Source organism: Scylla paramamosain, chromosome 6 (assembly GCF_035594125.1).
Source record: "Scylla paramamosain isolate STU-SP2022 chromosome 6, ASM3559412v1, whole genome shotgun sequence".
Taxonomy (NCBI): Eukaryota; Metazoa; Arthropoda; class Malacostraca; order Decapoda; family Portunidae; genus Scylla; species Scylla paramamosain.
Genome location: NC_087156.1, coordinates 27,192,948 through 27,204,496, shown reverse-complemented (window position 1 = coordinate 27,204,496; position 11,549 = coordinate 27,192,948). Strand labels below are relative to the sequence as shown.

The 11,549-nt window shown below is 35.5% G+C and overlaps 1 protein-coding gene across 1 annotated transcript in view; it reads left to right on the top strand.

The window, feature by feature from the left end:
* The window catches only part of LOC135101546 (tetratricopeptide repeat protein 17-like), a 37,376-nt gene extending 26,974 nt beyond the window's left edge, over positions 1–10,402 (top strand). Inside the window, exons 16-20 of the mRNA XM_064005641.1 lie at positions 773–1,191; positions 1,725–1,962; positions 2,395–2,552; positions 2,977–3,082; positions 3,269–10,402. Of these exons, the coding sequence (XP_063861711.1) occupies positions 773–1,191; positions 1,725–1,962; positions 2,395–2,552; positions 2,977–3,082; positions 3,269–3,400 (1,053 nt within the window). The 3' untranslated portion in view covers positions 3,401–10,402. The remainder of the gene's footprint in view (positions 1–772; positions 1,192–1,724; positions 1,963–2,394; positions 2,553–2,976; positions 3,083–3,268) is intronic.
* Positions 10,403–11,549: the final 1,147 nt, after the last annotated feature.

The window sequence follows — 11,549 nt, the reverse complement described above, 5'->3', positions numbered from 1 at the left end:
GGGAATTGCCTTCTCTCATACTGCAGCTCCCATTCATGTGGTAGTGAATAGGTATGGAATGTTACTTCAGGTATTGTGATGTTGCATCCTGGTGGGAGTGGAAGACTAACACTCCTACCATTGTGTAAAATGCACCATCAAGGGATGGTTGAAGAATCTTGAGAGAATTTATGATAGTGGAATGACAAGAAGTATTATGAAAATTAAATTGAAGTTGAGAATGTAAAAGAATAAGTCCCCTGTGAAATGGAGAAATGTATTGATGTAGAGAGAGAGAGAGAGAGAGAGAGAGAGAGAGAGAGAGAGAGAGAGAGAGAGAGAGAGAGAGAGAGAGAGAGAGAGAGAGAGAGAGAGAGAGAGAGAGAGTGTGTGTGGACATGGTATTGATTCACTGTGGACCATGGAACTGCCCACATCTGAATTTCATACCACTTCTAAACAGTGCCTCAAGATACATTTGTGCGTAAAGCATTTTCTATTTGGAATAACTTGTACTTTCACCTCTAGCAGTATCTGCAGAATCTTTTGTTATACACTGTGTGATTCACCTCTAGCAGTATCTGCAGAATCTTTTGTTATACACTGTGTGATGCATACATGCATGCAAACAGACTAAGACATACAAACTATAAAGTCTTACAAGAGATATTGTGCATGTAATTACCACAACATATTTCATGCAAGCCTCAATATTTGTGATAGTTCTCATAACATGTAAATTTTGTGCTTTGTTTTACATTCTTACCTGTGTCTTTCATATTCATAACTGCAGGTTACCTCCACCAATAAACAAATTCATGTGCGCATTGGGGTGAGTACTGAGGAGTCTGCAGCATCGTTCAGTGCCAGTGGGTCTGAGAGTGTGGGAGGCAGTAACAGCTTCAGCAGTGGCAGCAGCAGCAGTAGTACTGGTGGCAGCAGCAGTGGCAGCAGTAGCAGTAGTAGTAATGGCAGTAATGGTAGTGGCAGCACTGGAGGTAGCAGCAGCAGCAGCAGCAGCAGCAGCAGCTTCATGGGTGGGTCTGACACTGCAGTGGTAGAGGATGATCCCTTACCTGACGTGCTGCTGCGGGTGCGGGAGAGGGTGGCCTCTCCTCCGCCTCCGCCCCACGTGTGTGACCGGGCCAACAAGCTCAGTGATGTCAAGCACTTCACCTCCACGTGGCTTTCTGTATCAGCCAAAAGCATAGAGTAAGGAGTAGTATATTTGGAAAAGTTTATGAATTTCATCAATAGATTGTATGTGATCATCATGAAATGCAGTATTACCATCCTTGCTGTCACCTTTATGATCATACTTCATTTCACTATCACAGCCACAGTGCCTCTGTTTTCATGGGGTAGAGAGCTTGGGCATTTCTTCTACACCAGATGCTAACATGTTGAATGACTAGTGTATTCTGTTATAATGATTTAGTATTTACATTATGGCCTCACAGAGCACAAAAAAAAAAAAAAAAAATACTTAGCAAATTTCACTTAATATTGTGCAAATGTAGCCTATTATTGGTTCCACTTCCATGTTATGTTGGTAAGACAAATTTAATTATTTGTATTTTCATATTATCCTCTCATATTTTGCCTTGACATGCATCATCTGTTACCAACTTTTAAGCACATATTTTTGTATGTGTTACCACTATAAGGGATATTACTTTTTAATATCATTAGCAGTTGATCTAATCCTATGTTTTGATCTCATTGTAACTCATTTGGTGTTGCAGTATTGCTGAGTACTTGGTTCCCAGTCCTGCTGTGGGCACTCAACTGGAGGAGCCTATCTGTCGAGGGGACCTGCCAGCCTCTATGCATACCTTGGACCACCTGGCTGGCATTAGACACCGGCATCTGCTGCCACACTTCCCAGAGATGGGACTGAGGGAGGCTCTTCAGACACTTACTGATCGCACTCCAGTCTCTGTTGATCTCATGGCTACCAGGATTGCAAGATCCCTTGCCAAGGTAAATAACAGCTTTCTATTTTAAGAAACAGTGAGTTTATCATATAGAGTGTATTTGTTATATTTTCACAAATGTTCTGTATTTTGTAGCCTTTTTATGATACATTGGGGTATACTCAGATTGATGCAGTTATACAAAGGAGCTGAGGCTACAGATGTCGAGCATGTGAGGTGAAATGGTTTGTATTGTTCTGGGTATTTCAGTGTACTTGTGAATCTTTAAGTCTTTAGAATTAAGATCACATCCCATTTGCTGTGAAAGCATCATCTCAGGCATCACAAATGCTTGGCTGGTTTTAATCCATCGCTTGCTTTATTACTCCTCCTTCATAGTAGTATCTACCTTCCAGGGTTCACACAGTTCCATGCACACAGTTGATTGAGACAGCTATGATAAAGCAATTATGGTAGAGTCACATTGTTGTCACTCCAGAACGAGACCTCATGGGTGGTGGCAACAGCAGCAGCACTATACTGGAGAGTGGTGGGCAGCGGGGAGCGTGCTGTGGACTGCCTCAGACACACCCTCCACTATGCACCCCGGCACATGAAGGACATCCCTCTCATATCCTTGGCAAATATCCTTCACAGGTAAGGAGTACAGTGTTGTTCAGAAGATGATTCCCTGTATGTCCCAGCCATAAGTCCCATTGTTATTGTTTCTCTGAATTTAATAGGAATTACCTAGCTGTTATAATGAGAACAGATGTCTACTATGTAATATAGGAATCCAAGACATTCTTCATATTTTTTTTCCCGTTGAGTAATTTGAAATCCCTACTTATTATAGGTTGAGAATCTTTTATTTGGAATATTCTACAAACCTTCAAAGTACAAAATCATAGGTTTTTAAGGGCTTCCATTATTCCAGATTTATTCACTGCTTTATTCCATTTCAGTATAGAAAGCAGTACAGTGTTACATTTTCTTTCTTAAATTGTGCTTAAGCACACCTGTCTTTTTTTATGTGTTACAAATGGTAATCATGTGGAATTAATTTTTCTTCTACTTTCAGGGCAGGCCTCTACAATAATGCTCTTGTTGTAGCAAACATGGCATTAGAAATATCCCCAAAGTTTGTTGTCATTCATTTTACAATGGCTAATATTTATGCTGCCAAGGTAAGTGAAAAAATTCCTTTGAGTTTTTTTTGCTTAGCCTAGAGTTATGAATTTCAGGAAAATGAGTGAGTCTGTAATCCATCATGAAGGCTCTCAGTCTGATGTGTGTGCATGTTAGTAAGGTAAACAGTAATCAGGTTATGAAACATATATCCATGTTTAATTTTTAATTGTTTCTTCAAACAGGGTGATATGGAAAAAGCCACTGCCTTTTATCAGTCAACCTTAGCATTGCAGTCTTCCTTTGAGCCAGCTCGGGACAGACTAAGAGCGATACAATGTGCAACGCTTGGGGATGAAAACTCTGCAAAGAACTGAAGTATTGTTCTTTATTGTCTTTATGCTTCCTTTTAAAAAGGAATTATGCAGAAAGTTTTTAATAAGAGTATGTACACATTGAAGTGGTAAAAATATGCAATGTGCATCTTTAAGTGTTTTCCAGAGCTTTAATGTAGTATTGTAGGACTTGTGTATTAGCAACACCATTGTTCTGGAGTCCTTGTGGGAATCTGGAGATTTTGAGATGGACTTTTTTCACTTATTAAAACACTCTTGCTCTGGTTTCCTATATACTATTGAGTCCTATCAGTCTCTTTATTCTACCTAACTCTTATAACTGGGAAACTCTTGTTCTTGTTTTAGTTATTAGCGACACTGGTGACAACAGCAATTAGTTGGAAATTTCTTGCCAGGTAAAAAGTATTGGAAATTGTCAGTGAACATTTGTACACTCATTTTCAGTACTCATTGATGGCCACAAAGAACTCCACCACTTCCTAATGTTCCTTCAGTTATGGCAAACAGATGGTATTTGTTGTGATCTATGTCCCTTCTGTTATTCCAAAATTATTAAGTTCAGTTTTCTACCCCCAAAAATCTTTTAGTTCTGTAGGAATTACATATTTGATTTAAGTTGTACCCATAAAGGTGGCCAAATCCTTCACTCTAGATGTATCTGGCAATCCAAACAGCTGCTGTTACTGCCTCCTGCACAGTCTGCCAAGGTGCTCAGGTCACTTTGCAACTGATTCTTCTTAAACCTGTCCAGAACAGTGTCTGCCTCCAGGGTGTGTGGACTGTAGGGAAATTAATTTCTCGTCAGCAGACCAGACCCATGCTCATTGATAAAAGGATTTTTTATGTATTATTGTTATTATCAATATTATTATTATTATTATTATTATTATTATTATTATTATTATTATTATTATTATTATTATTATTATGTGTTGTTACTATTACCATTATCATTATTATTGTTGTTATTATTATTATTATTATTATCATTATTATTATTATTATTATTATTATTATTATTATTATTATTATTATTATTATTATTATTATTATTGTTATTATCATTATTATTATTAACATTATTATTATCATTATTATCATCATCATCATCATCATCATCATCATCATCATTATTGTGATGATTGTCATTATCATCATCATCATTACTATTATTATCATTATTTTTATTCTGAAAGCAGGTGTGTTGCTTCTGCAAAGAGCTGTCATGAAAATAGCTGCCTGCAAGGTGGTGTGTTTATAAGCATAGAATGAATTGAGGATGTGGGGTACTTATATAATACTCAATACAAGAGAGTTTTGTGTCCAGGTTGACCATCAATACTTTGGCGTCCATGATTCTAGAGCAATCCCAAATTACCTGTTTTCCCAGACTAACTGAGGTTTGCACCTTTAAACCTCTAATGCACTTGCTGGTACATCTAAAAAGACTTAAATAGTGTATCTGGTGTGCAAGAGAATGTTCTCAGATAAAATGAAACTGCTGCTTTACTAAGTGTAAATTAAACACAAACATCATGAAACTGGAAACAACTCTGTCAAAATTATGGATATATTCTGCTGCTCATTCCTCATTCACAGGTTATTTTTCTTTGCTAACCTTACACAGTGAAGTGCCTTGGTGCTTCTGTAATATCTAGAACTATCCCTCAATAGCTATATTCACTGTGATATTCTAAACCAAATGTTTCATAAACATCACTAGTAATGCAGTGTGGAATCGCTCCCATTGTGGAAATTACTCCTTTGTTTACTTGTTCCATTTCTGTCTTAACATATTCTACAGACAGAGCAATAGTAATTTGTCAATATTATTCGATACAGATGTTGATAATATGATATCTATCATAAAACTTGTGATAGGATGTAGCATTTCCACATAGATGTTTTGGTGTTCTAGTATTACTCATTACATGTACTCATGTTTTCTTGCTCCATTTCTATCCTGACACATTGCACAGACAACAGAGCAGTAGTAAATTGTCACTATAACTCCCCACAGATGTTCATAATAATCAAGATGTATGAAATACATGGTAAATATTTTGATTCTCTCTCTTACTTTAGTGTGCATAACAGCTTTACCATGCTATGGTTGTAGCACTGTCTGTGGCTGCTTGCAGTAAAGTGATCACATGGCATGGCATTCTGAAGAGATAGAGAATACAACCAGCTGAAAATATGCCAGATTAAACAAGGTTCTGGATTAAATGATGCTAGTGTCGATGGTCAACCTGTGGAAAAAAATTTATTAAGCTGTTGCAAGAATTTGAAACTATATATTTAAGAAGGGCTTTGTACTTTTTATGTTAACACACACACACACACACACACACACACACACACACACACACACACACACACACACACACACACACACACACACACACACACACACACACACACACACACACACACACACACACACACATGCACACGCACACACACTGTATGGGACAGCATGAGCATAGCTCTTTTCCCATAAAGCATGACTAGGTAAATACCCACACACACAATAAAAGACTAAGGAAGTGAGGAGTGTTGATCAACTAAAAAAAGAGAGAGTGGATGAATATAAATACAGAAATAGGGCTATGCAAGTGTAGCTCAGATTTTGTCCTACAACTAAATAAATACAACTACTTAAAGGTACATATGCTTTAAAACCTCCAGATATCAAATTGATAAGTACACAGTACTGCAGTTGTAAAAGCTTTCCATATTAAAAATTCTGAAAATCAACTTGTTGATTATAGTAACTAAATATGAGAATATTAGCCTTGTGCTGGAAAGATTTGTACCTATATTACTGTTTCCTGGCACTCATGAATGGCCACAGAGATGGAGGACACTGTTCATAGTACTCTTCAAAATGTGACTCATGCTCCTGTACATGATTTAAGAAGTGATCAGAGAAGGCAATAGAGGAAAGCATTTTTTAAACTGTGGCCCAATAATCACACAATTCTCAGAATATTAAGTTTGAATTCAAAATTTTAAAGTTTAGATTAAAATTGAATTTTATCAAATAGATGCAAACAAAAACATGCTGAATGACGTGATCCAACTACTTATGGAATGACTTTGTATATCAGCCTGTATTGCTTGAATCTGCAGGTAAATGTCATAGATCTTGCTAACAGGATAAACCCTAATCTTGATTTATGTAGAGGATAGATGTACCCTGTACTGAATTAACTGGAAATTAGTCTTTATTTTCTTTTTCAGTGAAGAAGAAAAAAATACTATGGTTGCTGTTAAACTTACTTTGATCTTTGATAGATAGGAATTATTGGAAATAATCTAAACAATGTGTGATGAAGTGATTAACTCAGTATTAGATGATGGTTCAGTATTACAATATTTCAAAAAAAAAAAGGTAAGAAGAAGGAATAGTGTTGCATTTGACATAATACAACATATGATTCTTTAATGCCTTACATAGTGCTAGACAATCATTAATTAGCTTGGTATTTTCTCTTTACAATTCATTTAGAATCAGCTGGTATAACATCAGATGCAAGTAGGATGTCAGAGACTTGAAATTTGAATGAAAAATTGTCTTGCATCAACATATCATTATGATAATCTTTTTACTAATTACTGACATGCAACACCAAAAAGATTATCATGTGGCAAAAGAGAACTTTTCTAGTGAGTGAGCAGTGCAGTGGAAAATATTATGGTAAAGACAAATGGAGCAGATTAGGAGCAAATAATTCTTCCTGTTTGTAAAATAACTTAGATTATTTTAATTCATTATTTTCATAATAAACTTGTTTAAAGTTATTTGGTAATTGGAGGTTTTGGCATAATAAGCAGATTACTGAAAATATTTCCCATGGAAAGTCAGTTGAGCATACAAAAGATGTTGGCGTAACCAGATTTTATAAATTTTTGTATAATAAAGCACAATACCTTTTTGGTTGAACAATTCAGATTTATGAAACACATTGCTAGCTATCTTCATTCATTGTGATAAAAGACCTTGTATAGCGTTAACTGACAGTATTTTCAGAGTTCTGATCAGGATTTGTCATTATGCCATGTAGATGCATTGATACATTGAGCAGCACTTGAATAGTTTACTTACTACACAATGCCAGTCATTTATTTATAGATGTGTATATTGATTAATTATTGGAATACCATGCACATTCCCACCATACAGTATGAGTGGTATATTTTCTGTTAATATTCATTCTAAGTCATAACATATAACTAATAAGATACTGAATGTGGTGGACCACTCAAGTCTAGTCTGGTGAAGTACTCTTTGGAGGGGTGAATTGTGTTGTTTATTTTTGTAATTATTTCTTAACTACTTCAAAACTTTTATTTATTTTATCACTGAACTGATGGAGACTACTTTCATAAAAACTGAAAGTAGAGCAGCTAGATAAGTGAACCTGTTTGAAGTTGAAGTTTGTGTAAATAAGCATGAAAAAGAAATTACAGTAAAATCCTGATCCATTGATTATACAGGCTGTACTTGTCTGTGAAACTGGAGAAGATATCAAGTGGAAAATATGTGTTTGGTATATGATAAAGTAGTCATTGCAAAAGGAATCTTGTGGCTCTTAATGTGAAAAATTAAATTTTACAACAATAATGCATTCAGAGTAATATCTGGTTTTAAACTTATTGACATTGAGGCAAGAAAATATGTTACTCAAGGCTTCAGGAATAAGGGTAGAAATGAAAGGAGAACCCATGTAAGCGTAGAATAGGGTGGCATACTGTAAAAGGAGTGGATAGAAGTGATCTGTTGAGGGATGAATCTGTTATATATAGATGAGGTATTGTTAGGGCATTTTTGTAGTGGTCATTCCTTGATTGGGGCTCCCCAGAAGAAAGAGAGGCACAAATAATAATAATGAAGAGTACCTTGAATTTACTGCTGCCTTATAGAGGAGATTATGCCAGTTTCCAATTAATGTAAACATGCAAGTTGGTATGTGCAACATTTGTGGGTCACTTTGCATAAAAATATTGTCCTAAGTAATTGTGAACCTAAAAGAATATTTTATTTGATTGACTATATTTACTAGAGATCAAGATTTTACTGTAACTGGATGTTGCTATGAAATTTCTTATACTGTGATTGGTCTTTTGGTCAAGTGGTTATGTTCAGATGAAATTAGAATCTTAATTAAAGGCATACAACTGAGAAAGTTTTGGAGGGTTAAATTCTGTGATAGATTGTGCCAAAAAAGACTATTGTGAGACCAATGGAAATGTTCAGAGTTTGCAGATGATATCAAGTTGCTGTAGAATGCCTGATGGTGATGTGAAGGCATTCCTCAGATACTGTGGTCATTTTCCTTAATTTACTCTTTTTTTTTCCTCATTTGCAATTCATTCCATGGTTGACATGGATGTTGGAGGTCAGTTAAACTTCCATTGTATTGTAGTCTTCAAGTTTAATTTTCATTGCTCCACACTGCCTTTCTTTTTGTTTCTATTATGCAGTTAGTTCATAAGGCTGTTCATGTGAGCTGTTCTCAAGTGTATGAAGTACATCCACAGTTCTCTTCAGAATCATTCCAAGTAAAGTTTGAAATGAATTTTTATGCTGAAGAAAGTTAGCTTCACAACACAGATGCAGTGTATGATTTTTTTCTTTTATGAAACCGTGTGATGCTTATTATTTCCCTGCAATTAGATGGAGTGCAATTCCAGTAAAAAGTTTCTATTAACCTGAACACAATTTGAATTTTACAAGGATAAGTAAACATGATGCTTGGTTCCACTCCTGTGAATAATTTATTTTCTATGACATTAAATATTTTTATTTATATTCAAATAATCATATTATATACAACCTGAAATCTTTAAATCATACATGGAAACTGTGGGATTGGCTTACTAGAGTAACTGCCACAAACTAAGGATAAAACTGCATGAATTCTGTGGAGAGAGAAATTAACACCTGTACACTCCTTGGCTTACTGGGTGTTAAAGTTCATATCAGCACTTTTAGGTGGTTGGCTTCCCTGTGCTAACATGAAGCCATATTTCAAAATTAAGAAAATGACAATAGTTACCATGTTGTGAGCAAAGTTGCCATTAATGAATAATTACCTAAGCTACAATTTTCATAGATTTACTATTTCTTTTACTTATGAAGGTTTCCTCTTGCTGTTTCATTATGTTTAAGATTCCATTAGTAGCAGTGCATTGCCCTACAAAGTATATCATTCAGCTCTTTAAGAAATATGTTGTATCTTTCACATTCTAGAATTCTTTTTCTTATTCAGCACATGTTTTATCCTCTTGACTGTCATGTCCTTCACAATGCAGTGCTTCCATAATGCCTTCTCTTCTATGCCTTTTTTGCAGCTTTATGAGTACATATGCTATTCTTTTACAAACCTGTTTTTAATAATGAATTTTCTTCCATTTTTCCCACATGCATCAAGTACTGTCACATGTCCTGATGATAGGTACCCAACAAACTGTTTCTACTAGTTGATTAGCTTGTGTTATTTCCCATTCTCTTTAAACCACTTTGTGCCAGTAATTGTTCCTGTTATTAGTAGATCAGTATATCAGTTTCCTTAACCATACATCTAGTCTCCATGTCTCACATTCATACAACTGTATCTTTCAATTATTTTTCATTTATTTATTTATTTATTTTTTCACCTTTGCAAATCTCCCTCCATACCCTTCTCTCCTATTAAAATTTTTAAAAGCATTTATGTTCCCTTAATTATTGTCGTATTTTTATTTGAAAGATTATACTTGCTTCCTGGCGCATGACCGAACCACTGTCTATCATTGTTCCTTCTAAAATTAATGTAAATTTTGATGGAAGGATAACACATACATGCAAAAAGACTGCATTAGATTGCACCTCCCTGCCCCGTGGTGTCTCACTGACTGTATTCCATCAATCCTTGCCATATCTGTAAGAACATCTTAAATCTTTGTAATACTGTGTGTTTTAGCTTATTTGTGATCGTAGTAAGAAAACTAGGAAATAAATTAACCTTTTTTGGACTGTGAATTTTACTTAGAACCTTGATCACATTTAGTTTATATTTCATTATAAATCTTTAGTGATTCATATAAATTAAAACAGTAAAAGGAAACAAACAAACAAACAAACAAACAAACGTGCATGTCAATAATACTGAGACAAAAAGTAATTATTTTCAGCTTTATTTTATCAACCGTTTTATGGCGATAAGGCGACAGTCAGCAAACAGTCATCTGGTGTAGTAAAAATATCAAAAGATCTATTAACACTTTTTATTTGAATGGTGTTATTTTTTAATATAAATGATAGTTAATATTCATTGTTTTTATGATTACATGCACCGTCAGTACCGTATTGATATGAAGCCCCTAACTTACGATGCAATGACTAATGAAAAATGGCTTTTGTGGAATGCTGCTGATATATGATGGGCAATATATGTACAGTAGGGTACGTGACAACGAACATGATTCATTCCAGTGTAGCATTCGTTATGGCAAATGTGTGTTATGGCGACTGAAGAACTTATAGGAAAAAAATAATTGTTTCCAGGGAACCAGAATATAACAAAAAATCAACAATCTTCGAAAAAATACAGAAAATGAGCGCATTTTCACAACTACATTTAAGATAAGAAATATAAACGGTACCCTTCTGAGTTTCGAGCCCAGACCTAAATTCTTACCATCCCGAGTTTCGCGCTGCCTTAACAAGTATCGGCCACATTTACTTACTGTCTTTCTCTCTCTCTCTCTCTCTCTCTCTCTCTCTCTCTCTCTCTCTCTCTCTCTCTCTCTCTCTCTCTCTCTCTCTCTCTCTCTCTCTCTCTCTCTGAAAGTAAGAACAGTCCTTAAGGTTGCTAAATAGGATATGACTGATTGAGAATAAAAATGGCATTGCGTATACGAGAGTGAGAAAGGATGAAGCAAAAATTACAAAGAGAGAGAGAGAGAGAGAGAGAGAGAGAGAGATCATTCCCTTGTTCCTTATCTCTGACAGATAAGGGGGAAGGGAGGTGACAGGGAGGGAGGTTTGGGACAAAAGGAAAGAAGGGAGAAGAAAGAAAAAAAGGGAGGAAGGGACAGACAGCAGATAGGTGAGCAGCGGTTTACACAGGTGAGTTAGTCATGCGAGTTTTAATTTGTTATTCCGATTATTTTTTTTTAA